Raw genomic sequence first — 16,613 nt, forward strand, 5'->3', positions numbered from 1 at the left:
TTAATCAGTGGCTGCAGCAGCTGATCAGTGAAATCTGGCGGGAGCAGCTGTCAGAATAAAGTGTCCCAGGTAGGGGGAGACAGGAGACATATAATAAAGAGTTTTTGCAGCCTGGCGAAACACAGATTGCTAGTTCACATACAGCTGTCACCATTCTGTTAAGCAATACACCTTTATTATGTCTCCTGTCTCCCCCTACCTGGGACACTTTATTCTGAAAGCTGCTCCCGCCAGATTTCACTGATCAGCGGCTGCAGCCACTGATTGACAACAGCTTTCCAGTGTCCCTTTGACAGAAGTCGATAAACCAATTGACTTCTGTAGAGCAGAGATAGCCACGCACAGATCAAAATTCAGCTGGTCTCTGTTAACTGTCAAAATTTCAATTAGTCAATGGCAAGCTTTAGGGCTCTTTTTCACTATGTGTCCGTCAAAACGGACTGTTTATCTCAGCGGGGGATCGATCCGCTAATCCCCGCTGAGTAGGAGGATGACAGCTGTTCTCTGCACTATGTGCAGAGACACAGCTGTCAGTTCCCCATACATCTCTATGGGGGAATCGGATGGGAACGGACCGTCTGTCCTTTCTCATCCATTCCGATGGACGGATGGAAAATAGAAAATAGGGTTTCCATCCATCCAGATTTGACGGATCGGATGTCAGCGGACATGTCTCCGCTGACATCCGATGCTCCATAGGGATGCATTGGGGGGGGGGGGGACCGTTCAGATCTGCCAAAAAAACTGACAGGCAGATCTGAACGGTCTGCCTGTGTGAAAGAGCCCTTAGATGTAGATGGGGTGTGTGTGCTCAGGAAAGCACTACACATACATCTGATCACTCAGTCAGCAGGATCACTTACTATGAGAATGTTTCTGTGATCATAAACTGGAAAGTAACAACTGCAATCACCAGCAAGTTCAAACATTTTCAATTAATTAAACCCTAGCCTAGGAAAAGAATATCCTGCCACATTTGTAGCCCTGGAGACCCAATGCATTGATCATGCTGCAGTGAAAATTCTCATATGCAAACCAAACTAAAATTCACATGCCATGCACAATTAACATAATTATCATTTCTTTGTGGACATTTTATTTCTCACCTGATATTTTTTGTTGTGGCTCCTTGTTAAAGAAATTAAGTAGTGACTGCAGCCACTGTGGTATTTCTACTCCAAACAGCTGTGACTGCACAACTAACCAAAGCAGTGCCCCGTTCCATAAAATGGACAGATAATAAAAGTGTGAGAACCACCTGCAGTTAAAAAAAGGCAAACATTAATACATAGAGGATTATTCCACGCAGCAGATGTACAGGAGAAAAAGAGAAAGAGAAAAAAAAGAGAAAGAGAAAAAAAAGAGAAAGAGAAAAAAAAGAGAAAGAGAAAAAAAAGAGAAAGAGAAAAAAAAGAGAAAGAGAAAAAAAAGAGAAAGAGAAAAAAAAGAGAAAGAGAAAAAAAAGAGAAAGAGAAAAAAAAGAGAAAGAGAAAAAAAAGAGAAAGAGAAAAAAAAGAGAAAGAGAAAAAAAAGAGAAAGAGAAAAAAAAGAGAAAGAGAAAAAAAGAGAAAGAGAAAAAAAAGAGAAAGAGAAAAAAAAGAGAAAGAGAAAAAAAAGAGAAAGAGAAAAAAAAGAGAAAGAGAAAAAAAGAGAAAGAGAAAAAAAAAGAAGAAAGAGAAAAAAAAGAGAAAGAGAAAAAAAAAAAAAGAGAAAGAAAAAGAGAAAGAGAAAAAAAAGAAAAAGAGAAAGAGAAAAAAAAGAAAAGAGAAAGAAAGAGAAAAAAAGAGAAAAAAAGAAAGAGAAAAGAGAAAAGAGAAAAGAGAAAAAGAGAAAAGAGAAAAGAGAAAAGAGAAAAGAGAAAAGAGAAAAGAGAAAAGAGAAAAGAGAAAAAGAGAAAAGAGAAAAGAAAGAAAAGAGAAAGAGAAAGAGAAAGAGAAAGAGAAAGAGAAAGAGAAAGAGAAAGAGAAAGAGAAAGAGAGAGAGAGAGAGAGAGAGAGAGAGAGAGAGAGAGAGAGAGAGAGAGAGAGAGAGAGAGAGAAAGAGAGAGAGAAAGAGAGAGAGAAAGAGAGAGAGAAGAGAAAAGAGAGAGAGAGAGAAAGAGAAAGAGAAAGAGAGAAAAAGAGAGAGAAAGAGAGTGAGACTATAATTGGGCTAAGTGTCCAAGCCCCTATAAAAGTGCTCAGTGCCCAAAGTGTTGTATGCCTTTAAATAAAGCAAAAGTGCACAAAGTGTAATAAAATTTATTTATACAGTGCTGGTGGTGAATTATTCAATGAAAAAATCAAATATATCAGTGTAATTGGTAGTGGGTTAATATTTGTTTCATTCTTTGTAAAATGCGAACGTGCATAAAATGAACATATCAAAAAATTCAAAAAAAAGGAAGAAAAACTGAATTTTTGTAAAATCTTACCTGTAAAATCCCTTTCTCTGAGTCCTCCAACAGTCGTCGCCTCCTCTAAGTCATCACTGTTGGGTATTGTCTTCCTATCCGTAGGAATAGCTAGGCATATAGACTTAGTCCAAAGACAAAAAGGCATTAGCAATATACACACCAATGGGGGCTGTCCCATCTGGTCAATACCCCCCCTGCATCACCACTCCCAACTCAGTTTGGTAGCATAGCAGTAGGTAATAAGAACCCCAAAAGAGGGGCGGGGGCGGCGACTGTCGGAGGACTCAGAGAAAGGAATTTTACAGATAAGATTTTACAAAAATTCAGTTTTCTCTTACATCCTCCGACAGTCGCCGCCTCCTCTAAGTCATCACTGTTGGGATGTCCCAAAGTAGTATAGACATGAGGGGTGGGAGACGCAACCGTAGAAAAGGCAACGCAGTACCCACATCACAGAAAGGAATCTTACATGAACCGTAAGAGAACCAACTGGGCAACAGAAAAAACAATGCTCAACAAGAGCAACAGCCCAGGAAAGCAAATGCCAACAGCCAGGGACCCAGAAAAAAATTCAAGGGTCCATCACGGCACTGCCGCACTGAGAACTTTGCGGCCAAAAGAAGCATCAGCTGATGCCAGAACGTCTACTTGGTAGAACTTGGAAAAGGTGTGCACCGACGACCAAGTCGCCACCTTGCACACCTGGGCCACCGAGGCCCGATGCCAATAGGCTCAGGATGCACTCAAAGACCTGGTAGAGTGCGCCTTAACAGGGAAGGGCGGAACCCGTTCCTTCAAGGCGTAAGCCTGCTCAATGGTCTGTCTGATCCATTTGGCAATAGTTGCTGCGGACGCAGCCATGCCCTTCCGAGATCCCTCAGGAAGGACAAAGAGGGAATCCGTCTTCCGAAAGGATTCCGTAGACAGGTAAACCCTGATCGCCCTGACAACATCCAAGGAATGCAAGGCAATCTCCTTTGGATGTTTAGGCTTCGTACAAAGCGAAGGCAGGACAATGTCCTCATTAAGGTGAAATTCAGAGATCACCTTGGGAAGGAAGGATGGGGGTGGTCGCAAAACCACCTTATCCTTGTGAATTATCAAGTAAGGGGAGCGGGAAGACAACGCCGCCAGCTCCGACACTCTGCGAGCCAAAGTGATCGCCACCAGAAAAGCAACCTTTTGACAGCAGAGGCAACGATATCGCCCTGATGGTTTCATAGGGAGCACGCTGTAACGCAGACAGAACCAAGTTCAAGTCCCATGGAGGTAAAGGCTCCTTCCTGGGAGGAACCAGATGTCGCACACCTTGAATGAAGGTGCGCACCAAGGAATGAGACGCCACAGGGCGTTGGAAAAGGACAGCCAGTGCAGACACCTGGCCCTTTATCGTGGCCAGCGCCAGGTGCTGATCCACACCAGACTGGAGGAAAGCCAAGATTCTTGACACAGAGTAAGAACAAGGGGAGAACCCCCTGGACTCACACCAGGTGAAATAGGCTTTCCAGGTACGGTAATAGATCTTACCAGAGGAGGATTTCCTAGCCTTGATCAGGGTAGGGATAACCTCAGGGGAGAGACCCTTGTCCTTCAAGACATGGGTCTCAACAGCCAGGCCGTTAAAGCAGGATGGAAGATCGTTCCTTGAGACAGGAGATCTTCCCGCAGAGGCAGACGCCACGGAGGCGCCGCTGCCAGGTGAACAACGTCTGCGTACCAGGACCGGCGAGGCCAGTCCGGTGCCACCAGAATCACCATGTGCAGTTCCGAGACCAATCTGCGAAGGAACCGGGATAGTAACTGAATCGGAGGAAAGACGTACATCAGACGATACTGATGCCAAGGGGCCACCAACGCATCCGAGGCGTCTGCCAACGGATCGCCCGTTCTTGCCACCTTTCGATTTAGCCGGGATGCGAACAGATCCACGTCTGGGGATCCCCACCTCACACACAGCATCTGAAAGACCTCCGGGTGTAGGGACCATTCCCCCTGGTCCAGGGTCTGGCGGCTCAGATAGTCGGCCTGCCAATTTTCCACCCCCAGAATGTGAACTGCTGAGATCGCCGGGACATGAGTCTCGGCCCAAGACAGAATGTCGGTCACCTCCCGGGCCGCTCGAGCACTCCTGGTGCCCCCCTGGTGGTTGATGTAAGCCACCGCGGTAGCACTGTCCGTCTATACGCGAACAGGCAGGCCCCGGAGACGGTCCGACCACTGAAAGAGACAGTTTTATCGCTCGTAGTTCCAGCACATTTATCGGGAGGGAGGACTCCTCCTCCGACCAAGTGCCCCTGGCAGACCGGTTGCCCAGGACTCCAGCCCAGCCCGACAGGCTGGCGTCCGTGGTAACCACTGTCCACACCAATGGACGGAAGGACTTGCCTTCCGCCACCGACGGGGACTGGATCCACCATAGAAGAGCCAATCTGGTCTGGCGACTCAAGGAGACATCCAGATCCAAGGACTGAGGTAGTCTGTCCCACCTGGCCAGGATCTCCATCTGGAGAGCCCGCGTGTGGAACTGGGCAAAGGGAATCGCCTCGAAGGCCGACACCATCAACCCCAAGCCCCGCATGCAGGTCCTGAGTGACGAGGACGGATTGTCCCTGAGGGACCTGAGTTCGTCCCGCAAAGTCCGGAGCTTGTCCTCCGGCAAGAACACCTTCGCCTGAGCAGAGTCCAGAACCATTCCCAGATAGGGAAGGCGAAGCGATGGAGACAACGCTGATTTTTGAACGTTGATGGTCCATCCGAACTCCTGGAGCGTCTGTACCGTGATGGACAGATCGCGCACAAGGTCCTGGCTGGCACGCAATCTCAGAAGCAGATCGTCCAGGTACCCCAGGACCGCAATGCCCTGGGCCCGCAGCAGGCCCAGGACCAGCGCCAACACCTTGGTAAACACCCTTGGTGCCGAAGCGAGACCGAAAGGTAACGCCACAAACTGGTAGTGGTCCTCTGCAATAGCAAACCGAAGGTACTGCTGATGACCCTCGAAAATGGGGATGTGCAGGTACGCATCCTACAGATCTATCGAAGCCAGGAATTCTCCTGGACTCAAGGAGGCCACAACCGAACGGAGAGACTCCATTCGAAACTTCCGAACACGCACAAAGCGGTTCAGCGCTTTCAGGTCCAGAATAGGACGCACTTTGCCCTCCTTCCTGGGCACAGTGAACAGATTCCAATAAAACCCCCCGAAACCTGTCACGATGAGGCACCGGGACAATCACTGCCTGAGCAAGCAGGTCCTGCACCGCTTGATGCAAGTCCTGCAGACGCCCCGGAAGCAGATGGAGATTGGAGGGAAAGAATCTGTCCGCCGGCCGGGAAAGGAATTAGATCTTGTAACCTGATCGAACGATTTCCTGAACCCACCTGTCCGATATCCGGAGCAGCCAAGGTTGGAGGAAACCACGCAAACGTCCCCCCACCCCTGAAACGGGTGAGGGCGCCCCTTCAGGCAGAGGCGGATTGTCCCACCGAGCCGGCATTGCCGGCCTTCTGCTTACCCGCCCAGGGCTTCTTCTGGTTGCCCTGAGCCTTGAAAGGCTTGCCCTTGGATTGGTTCCGAAAGGCACGAAAGGGCCCCTGATTGGATCTAGGCGCAGAACCCCGCTTGCCTCTGAAAGACTTGTTCTTCGGGTTCTGGGGTAGCATAGTGCTCTTTCCCCCCGTGACGCCTTTCACCAAGGTGTCCAACGCCTCGCCAAAAAGGCGAGAGCCAGCATAGGGAAAATCAGCAACAGTTTTCCTTGAGGACTGGTGGGCCGACCAGCTCTTCAGCCATATCAGTCGCCGGTTAAGTACCGCAACACTAGAGAGGCGAGCCACCAAGGGGGCCTCATTTAAGGCTGCATCACACAAATACATGACTCCTTGGTGGATCTGATCCACCATTTCCAGCCGGGCAGGCGGCACGTCATCAGACACGAGATTGCCCCCAAGCATCTTAGTCCAATCAGCCACCGCCTGAGCCACCAGAACGGACGCGAAAACGGGTTTGAGCAACGAGCCCGCCACCGTATAGGAATGGCGGGCTAGGGACTCCAACCGCCGGTCCGTGGGATCCCAGAAAATCGGGGTATCCTCCGTAGGAACCAAGGTAGCTATACATGTGTGCCCATAGTAAAGATGGCGGACCGCGCCAAAATGCACCGATGCGGTCGCCGCACAAACGTCTGTACCCCCAACAGTACACCTAGGTGACACAGGGACAGGGACCCCCAGGCAACATACAGATCTGCACAAGCGAACCCCGCAGGGATCGCACAGGGAGTCACACAGGCACAGACACAGGGAACAAACAGCAACACAGAATGCCACCCCAAACAGAGGCCCCACACAGAAAAGTACTTACCTGTACCAGATGGCGTGGGGAGCCTCCATGCACGGAAAACCTCTGTCCTCATCTGACAGGGAGTGCCGTGAGCCAGGGACATGACACTGCAGCACCGCAGACGAGTCCTGTGAGGTAGCCACCTCACGGCTGCATCCCTGTAGCGAACAGGGATGGGTCGTTCGTAATGCCAGGGCGAACCATAGCTGAACGCTCGATGGCGGGCTGGGGGTCCATCTGACCCTTTTGCTCTGGAGAACCAGGGCGGCTAGTCCGAATCCCAGCACCGCATGATCCATCTTCATCCGAAGAGAAGACTAACACTAGAAGCTGACAAAATAAACAGCTAGTAAAGTAAAAGAAAAAACTGATATTTTCAAAGAAAATCAAATAAAAGATTAGGAAGGCTGAGACTGAAGCCCCAGCACAAGGGAAGCCTGACTATTCCTGACGCTAGGCAGATTAAAACTGAGTTGGGAGTGGTGATGCAGGGGGGGTATTGACCAGATGGGACAGCCCCCATGGGTGTGTATATGCTAATGCCTTTTGTCTTTGGACTAAGTCTATATGCCTAGCTATTCCTACGGATAGGAAGACAATACCCAACAGTGATGACTTCGAGGAGGCGGCGACTGTCGGAGGACGTAAGAGAAAAACCCCTTTGAATGAAGTGCTGGGAACAGTGCACGTGAAAGAATAAAGAGGTTTGTAAGTGAATGATGCTGGTGAATTCAGTGCCTATACCCGTGATGTCCACTAGGTATCGCACTCACCCTTCAAAACCCTTCGGTATAGCGTATTGGCTGTTATTGGTAGTCTCCAACAAAGGAGAGGATCTGGGGGGTCCTCTGTCTGTAGTGAGCAGGCTCAGGTGGACCTCCACAAGATGTTCGTACGATCTTAAGATTTGACCCAGAACACTGTGTTAAAAACAGTTTTTTTTACCCCTCTGGGGTCACAGGCAGATGTCACCAAATGGTAAGGAGGTCTCAGACGGATGCACAGGGACAAGGTAACAGCGATGGTGCTGCTTTCACACAGGGCACATAGAGATCACCACAAAAAGCAAAAATAAATCTAATGCTCTCCATACAGATAAGCTGGTAACAGCCGTTTATTAAAATCAATATACTCACAAACAGCCACTTGGGAGACATGCTTGTAACAATGAGATCGCACAGCTGAGAGGATACACCGAGCAGCAGGGAAGGCTCTGCCCCCTATACATGTTACGTCTAAGCCTATTGGGCGCTGACTTCAACAGTAGTAGCCACCTCTGTCAGCAGCTGCCTTCTGTCAGACTGAGTGCTGCACACACGGGCCAAATGTCGGCTGGTTTTCATTGAACTGGTGTCATGTTGAATAATGTTTCGAAAAACTCCAGCTGAACGTTAGCTGGAGTGACGTCATTTACTGAGCATGCGCAGTTCGTCGGATGCATTATCCGACGAGAGACAGAGAGCGGAGGCACTCAAATCTAATGTCAGATTCTGCCTCGCTCTCTGCACTATCTGCGCATGTGCCCAACTGAAATCTATTCTTATTTCAGATTCATATTGGCAAATGGCAGGAATATTGTTGTGATTACAGAACACACAGGTCTGACCAGGACTCAAAGGGGGACACTGACGTAAAGGGGGACTCTGACGGGGGACACACTCGATGACACTGACGGAGACACAGACCAAGGCTGAACGACGGCGGGGGACACAGGCAGTGCTTATTCCTGGGGATTTCACAGCGGCTGTAGCATGAAGATGGGGGTTCTGTAAGTGGGAGGGTAGAATAAGCGGTTAGAGGAGTGGGGGGGGGGGGGCATCATGTTACTATAGATGAAGTCACAGTGGGCGAACTTTGAGGGGCCACAGCTCGGGCCCTGAATGAGTCCAGGGTCCCAAATTTGGCACAAATAGGGGAGGTCCCATCTCTGGTGCAGTATGGCAAGCTTGGAGTTGGCAAGGCCAAAGCATGGGCCCTGAACATGTCCAGGGGGTAGGGGAGGTTTACCGTTACCATCCCAAAAATGTTGGAGTCATTAGCCCAAAATACCTTTGCCAAATTTTTATGGGGTCACTTAGGAGCATATGGCTGCCAGTCAATACCACAAAACGGGGAGTGCTGGGTACCATATTAATCCCCATAGTCTTAGTTATCCGTGAAGTGGGGCTTTGCACTACCTATGTTCTGCAGGATTTGGCCAAAGTCGAGCCATCCCTAAGGCTACGTTCACACCTTGGCGTTGCTAATTACAGGCGTTTTTCAGGCGTTTTTCAGGCGTTTTTATGGGCGTTGTTTGTGCAGGCGTTTTTAGATTGAATAGAAACCAATGGAAAACGCCTGTAATCTGCCCAAAAAGAAGCTCATGTACTTTTTTGAGCATTGGGCGTTTTGCTAACAGCAACAAAACGCTCAGATGTGAACAGGGGCCATTGAAATGAATAGGATTTGTCTTGTTGGGCGTTTTGAGAGCTGATTCTAGAGCAGAAAAACGCCCCAAAACGCCTACATGTGAACGGAGCCTAAGGCAGCCCATGTAAAAATTAAGCATTGGCCACAAAAAATGTGTGTGATTCCTAGAAGTCCTCTAGTATTAGTTTGCCGATTATGGTGCCCTTAACCCCCCGTGGTTTGGGTACCGCAGCACCCTAAATTTATAGTAGCTTGCCCGCAATGTTAAACTTTGGCACGGCCGTAGTCTGGACATTTGAAGGACTGCAGCTCGGGGCCCGAATGTGTCTGGGGGGCCATATTTGGTATTAAGGTAGGGGAGTTCTGCCTTTACCAAACATTTTGGAGCCTCTAGCCCAAAATTTCCTTGTCAACTATTTCCAGGGCAACTTGAGAGTTTGTGGCCCTTGGACCATACTACAGTGCGGGGAATGCTGGGTATTGCAGGAATCCCTGGACTCTTACCTATTCAACAGTACCTGCAGAGCGGGGCTCTGCAGTTCCTGTATTCCATAGTGGTTAGCCAAATCGACCCCTATGCAGGTCCCTGTAATAATTAAGCATTGGCCCCTAAGTATCCTATATTTCTGAGCCAAGTTTGAGGCCCCTAGCCACCAGGGTTCAGGTACCACAAGGCCCATAATTTAAGTCAGCTTGTTGCTGTATGGCAATCTTCGAGTGGGCACAGTTGAAGGGCCCCAGCTCGGGCACCAAACAAGTCCAGGGGACCATATTTGGCATAGTGGTAGGGGAGCTCTTCCTTTACCACTCTTAAATGTTGGAGTAGCTAGCCTGAAATTTTCTGGTCAACTTTTTCAGGGGCCTCTTGGGAGTGTGTGGCCCTTAGGCAGTACTGTGGAGCAGGGACTGCTGGGTACCATATTAATCTCCATATTCTTAGCTATCCAATGGTACCTGCGGAGCAGTGCTGACTGGTACCCATGTTCCACAGTATTCGTGCAAATTGACCCCCATGCTAGTCCTCGTGAAAATTAGCGTGTCCTGGGGGTCATCTAGTATCCCTGTACCAAGTTACCCCCGTGATTTGGGTACAACAGGGCCCAAAGCTTATGGTAGATTGGCTCACTATGCTATTCTATGTCTCAGTCAGGGTTGGGAATTTGAAGGGCCACTGCTCGGGCCCCAAAAGAGTCCAAGCTGTGGCCCCTCAAAACTCCCTACTGCGCCATATATTAACATAGGCTAGGCCAAGCTAGCCTAAATGTAGTGCCCCGCAAACGGATGAGGATCGAACTTGGTACAGGGTTACTAGAGGACCCCCAGGGACCACAAAAATTTTTTGGGGCCAATGCTTGATTTTCATGGGGACCTGCATGGGGGTGGAATTTGCCTGACCACCGCAGGACGCAGGAACCGCAGAGCCCCACTCTGCAAATACTGTTAAATAGCTAAGGGTCCAGAGATTCCTGCAGTACTCACCAATTCCTGCTCCGCAGTAGTGCCCCAGGGCCACACACTTCCAAGGTGCCCCCTAAAAAGTTGACCATAAAATTTCAGGCTAGTGACATCAAAATTGTAGGGGTGGTATAGGAAGACCTTCCCTACCTCTGTGCCAACTTTGGGCCCCTGAACTCATTCAGGGCCCGAACTGTGGTCCCTCAAATTTCAGATTGCTGCTGCACCATAGATTAACATAGCAGGCCAGGCTAGCCTAAATGTAGGGCCCTGTGATGCTGAACCATACGTTTTTGGACAGGGATACTATATGATCCCCAGGGGCCACATACATTTTTTTGGGGCCAATGCTTAATTTTCACAGAGACTTGCATTGGGGTAGACTTTGGCTGGCCACCGCAGAATAGTCAAGGGATTCCTGCAGTGCCGTACGGCCCGGGGGCCACATACACTCAAGGGGCCCTAGAAAAAAAAGTTGTCCAGGAAATTTTTGGGCTAACAAACCCCAAAATGTTTGGGATGGAAAAGGAAGCCCCCCCCCCCTCTGTGCCAAATTTGGGCCCCCCGGACTCATTTGGGGTCCAAGCTGTAGCCCCTCAAATTTCCAGACTAAGACCCTGCCCTTAACATAGCAGGCCAGGTTACTATAAATGTGGGGGCCAAACCATGGGGGTTAAGGGTACCATACTTGGCAAACTTATACTAGAGGACCTCCAGTATCCACACAATTTTTTGGGGGGCAATGCCTAATTTTCACAGGGACTGGCATGGTGATCGTCTTTGGCCAAATACTGCGGAACATAGGTAATGCAAAGCCCCACTTCATGGGTACTATCGGATAGCTAAGACTATAGGGATTAACTACTTGCCCAATGATGGCTACAGTATGGTCAGCCTATTCTGGGAGGGCTTACAGGGACATCCACCCAGAATTGCGCTTCCCGCAGATTGTGGTAAAGGGCCAATGACAGCGGCCCTTGATTGCTCCATTCAATGACTGAGCGATCATTTGTCAACAAACCGCTGCATGTCCGGTTCAGCTCACTCCTCGCAAGCTGTGCACACTGATCGGCACCACCCCTGCCTCATCCATGCCCATCTCTGCCTCATCCATGCCCATCTCTGCCTCATCTGTGCAACATCAGTGTGTCCCCGCCTTCATGCAGCCCTTGTTCCCTGCCGTCAGTGTCATTAAGCGCGTCCCCGTCAGAGTCCTCCTTTACATCTGTGTCCCCATCAGAGTGTCCATTTACATCCAGTGTCCCCGCGTCAAGAGTCCTCCTTAACATCCGGTGTCCCTGTCAGAGTCCCCACCTTTACATCAGTGTCCCCCGTCAGAGTACTCTTCTACATCAGCGTCCCCGTCAGAGTACCACTTTACATCAGAGTCCCCATCATAGTACCCTCTTTACATCAGTGTCCCCATCAGAGTACCCCTTACACCAGTGTCCCCATCAGAGTACCCCTTTAATATGTCCCGGATAAGAGTGCCCCTTTATGAGCCCCCATCAAAGCGGTGTGTTCTGTAATCAAGACAATATTCCCGCCATTTGCCAATATGAATCTAAAATAAGAATAATCCGCCCAATAAGAATAGATTTCTGTATGGAGCATGCGCAGAACATGCAGTGAGCGAGGTAGAATCGGACATTAGATTTGAGTGCCTCTGCTCTCTGTCTCTCGTCGTATAATGCATCCGACGAACTACGCATACTCCGTAAATGACAGATTAGCTGGCATGACGTCATTTACTGAGCATGCGCTGTTTGTCGGATGCATTTTTCGATGGGAGGCATTGTTCGACAGGACATCAGCAAGGTCTGGGGAGGAGGGGTTAAAGAGCAACTGCACTTCTGTTGAGGGGGGGGGGGGGGAACTCCTCTCTGGGTTATGTACATTGCAAGGATTTTAACAAACGTTGCTGCAGATTTGTTTTGTTATTCTGAAGAAATATCTGTTTGTCTGTGTTAATTTACAAAATGATTGTGAATAGGAGTAATTTCATAATTATTATTCAGACAGGAATCGTACTGAATTACTGTTCAAATCACATGTGATTCTTTGCAGTGTGATCTGAGCCATTCATTTTGTATAGCTTAAATCGCACCGCACCCAAGGTGCGGGCACCTTTTTAATCCGCACACACATACGATACGATTTGGCCAATCACCTTTTTCAGCATCAATGCAAATGAGGGTCCTGCCTTGGAGCAGGGGAGGATCTTAGGCAAAGGCAGGTTTCACTACAACAGTATCTAGCTTAAAGAAAACAGGTGGCACTGGCAATGAGTCATTCTGAAAACAAACATATACCACACACGCTACACAGAATTAGAGACTGCGCGGCGCTGCTCGGGCTGCCCTGCCTGATCACAATATACAAGAAAACAAATGTGCTGCCAGTTTATCCTCTGAATTCTACATACACTATTACCAAAAGTATTGGGACGCCTGCCTTTAAACGCACGTGAACATTAATGGCATCCCAGTCTAAAGCCCCATACAAGCGATCAGATTATTGAAAGATCTGTCGTCCGTTTTTTTGTGGCATGCTAGTCTGATGTGGAAAGTGAAGAGGTTTTTTTTCATACAAATTTTCCCATTCGACAGAATTCTACTTCAGAAGTGATGTCATGTGTTGGATTCTTTGTATGTGTTCTTTCGTCTCTGAGCATGCCTAGTCTTGCTCTTAAGATTTTTTTTTTCCCGTCTAAATCTGTACTAATGAGACGAAAATCGGACGTTGTATTACGGACAACAAAAATTTTATAGCCTGCACATCAGGATTTTGTCAGCCAAAAAGTCAGTCGGCTGTCGAAAGCACCATACTAACAATCCGAAAATCGGCAGAACGGTCGTCGGACGAAATTTCCCTTCAGATTTTCTTATCGTGTGTACGGGCCTTTAGTCCGTAGGGTTCAATATTGAGTTGGCCCACCCTTTGCAGCTATAAAAGCTTCAACTCTTCACATTGCAAGGTCCATAAAGACAGGGATGAGCAAGTTTGGAGTGCAGGAACTTGACTGGCCTGCACTGAGTCCTGACCTCAACCCGATAGAACACCTTTGGGATGAATTAGGGCGGAGGCTGCGAGCCAGGCCTTCAACATCAGTGCCTGACCTCACAAATGCGCTTCAGGAAGAGTGGTCAAATATTCCCATAGACACACTGCTAAATCTTATAGACAGCCTTCCCACAAGAGTTAAAGCCATTATAGCTGCAAGGGGTGGGCCAACTCAATATTGAAGCCTACGAACTAAGACTCGGATGCCATTATGTGCATAAAAAGGCAGGTGTCTCAATACTTTTGGTAATAAAGTGTATGTTTCAGTGTGCAGTAAGCTATCCATTTTAGGCTGCAGTGAGGCATGGCCAGGAGAAGTGAGGTGTTGGAGGAAAATACGATGCATGTTCTAATGCATCACACAGTTGCCACCCTTTTTTTGGTAAATTTAGTTGAAGAGTAATGAATGGCATGTTATTCATCAGCGTAGTGCCTTGCACTGCTTTTCTGTGAACTAACTGCAATAAAATGCAGCATGTCTGTATTATATCAAAGCTAACAGCACCTGCAGGCGGCAGTTAGAATGGGGCACATAGAAAACAATTGTTTTCTATGTGCCCTAGGGGCGGCTGACACACTTTTAGTGCAGAAAAAACACCAGTCTACACACTATGTGTTAACCAACTTCTAAAGTGGCATTCAAGCCTAGATCTAACCAAGTTTAAGGTGGGTTTTCCACTGCTGCTCTGCACTTTAGCTGCAGTTTCTTTTAGACTTTCTATTATGTCCTGCATTTCTGACATGTTTTCTGAAAGAGCATCAAAGATGCGGCATGCAGAACTTTTGGTTGGCTTTCAGAAAAACACCAAAAATGCAGGCCATAATAGAAAGAAAGTATATGGGAAACCGCAGCTAACCCACATGAAAACTGCGGGTACACCGGTATACCTGTGCTGTGGCCGCACAGCAGTATAAAACAGCCCTAAAACACCTCCTACCTCCCCCTCTAACCCCAATAATAACCACACTGTAAAAGAAACATGCATACACTTACTTACCAATTCTGAAAGTACTCTGGTCCGGGTACAAGATCTTCCAAGCAGCCAGCTTCAGGGGAAAGAAGCAGGGCCAACAATGAATTGTCTAGACAGTGAGGTCACCCATAGACTTAACACGGGGCACCTGTTGCTAGCTGGCCCTCTTCTCCTCTGAAGCTGGCTGCTGGGAGCCGATCACCTGAGCTACCGGAAAATAAGTACACTATATGCATCTTACTTCTACAGGGTAATTAGTGTAGGACTTAGGGGGCAGAAGCAGTTTTAGGCTTAGTTAGATTTAGGTTGGAATTCCACTTGCATTAAATATAAATATAGATTCACATTGATAAAATTGAGAAAACTGACAACAGCAGTGTGATTTTCAGTGCAACAATCACTGTGTACAGCGGCTATATCAACTTTGCATTATTACAGTTGAGAAATACACAAACTGGGAACTCAATGCAGATATGAATAAAAGGGTGGAGGGGGCGGGGTTTGCATTATTTTACATTCTCCTAAATTGCTTCCTCATTTGGGAAAGGAAAGTAATTTCTCAACACAACTGATTACAACAGACGTAATTTCCAATTTGTTATAGGGCTGGTTTACACCAGCATTTGGGGTGTCAGAAATATATTGATACCTGCAGCAGATTTCAAAACGCACTGGGTGTGCAGACGATGTGGGGAAACGTGCACAGAATGTGGGTCTCCTGTGTTTTGGTGTGAATGCACCTTTTAATGTCTGAGCCAAAGTTGAGCCTTCCTAATCTGTACTATGCCATATCATGTTTTTTTTTTTTTTTCCCCTGGACACCTTTGCTCCTGGCAGGCAAAATGCAGCTTAAAAAAAAGCACCAAAATAAGTGTCTGGCACACATTTAGGGGTTCATTGATTCCACTGGCCAGAATATTAATTACCGTAATTCTGGCCACTAAAATGAATGAATGAATGCTCATAGGCTAAACGCTAGGGTTGCAACCTGTCCCTTTAAAGCTGAACACATATTAATTACCGGTTCTGTGGCTGATCAAGGTGGTAAATAACAGCTTTCTGCCCACGCAATAGCCAAATGACGGCTACATCGCAGCCTTCCTTTGCCAAGAGGGCGTCTATTGACGTCCTCCCATAATCACGGGACTCTGCTGATCACAGATCAGGGTAAAGAGCCAATCAGAGCCGCCCTTTACCACGTGACAAGCTGTGTCCAATGACAGCTGATCACAGATGTAAATACAAGCAAGTTATGGGCTTTCCTTTCCTCATGCAGACAGCATGAGGAAGGGAGAAGAGTCAATAACCAGCTTGTGTTAAAAGGGACATCTGCACGGATTATCAGTCTCCCGATTATCAGTGCAGTCCCACCAGTGCCGCATATCAGTGGAGAAAAATTACGAAAAGTTTTATAAAAACAAAACTATAATTTTTTTTTCCCCCCCTCTAAATTTTCAGTCTTTGTTTAGCAAAAAATTAAAAAAAAAAAAAAAAAAACAGTGGTGATTAAATATTACCAAAAGAAAGCTTTGTGTAAAAAAATGAGCAAAATGTTGTTTGGGTACAGTGTTGCATGACCTAGCAATCATCATTCAAAGTGACAGTTCTGAAAATTGGCCTGGGCAGAAAGGGGTTGAAAGTGCCCAGTAGGCAAGTGGTTAAACTCAGTGCCTTATCTGCAATAAATTAGCCCCAGATCTGGTATATTTAATATATGTTAAAAGTGTAAGTCCACCCTAAAACTAAAATCCCTGCATCTATAGACCTCCGTGATCTAAAGGCCCGTACACACGTACCGATCGTCGGCATACAAACGTCGGCGGACGAAAGATCTGCCGATTGTACGCGTGTTAGTATGGTGCCTCCGACAGCTGTCTGCGCACAATCCGCGGACAAAAGTCTTTCTTGCAAACATGAAAATTTTTGTCTGCGGACACCAGAACGGACGATTGTTCGCCTGTCAGTACAGAATTCG

General features: G+C 47.7%; 1 protein-coding gene across 1 annotated transcript in view; it reads right to left on the bottom strand.

Moving 5' to 3' along the window:
* Positions 1–16,613, bottom strand: part of SRD5A3 (steroid 5 alpha-reductase 3) — a 38,762-nt gene that overhangs the window by 19,980 nt on the left and 2,169 nt on the right. The window contains exon 2 of the mRNA XM_082242555.1: positions 1,107–1,258. Within this exon, the coding sequence (XP_082098681.1) occupies positions 1,107–1,258 (152 nt within the window). The remainder of the gene's footprint in view (positions 1–1,106; positions 1,259–16,613) is intronic.

Source organism: Pelophylax lessonae, assembly GCF_965119305.1.
Source record: "Pelophylax lessonae genome assembly, chromosome: 1".
In the NCBI taxonomy this organism is placed as follows: Eukaryota; Metazoa; Chordata; class Amphibia; order Anura; family Ranidae; genus Pelophylax; species Pelophylax lessonae.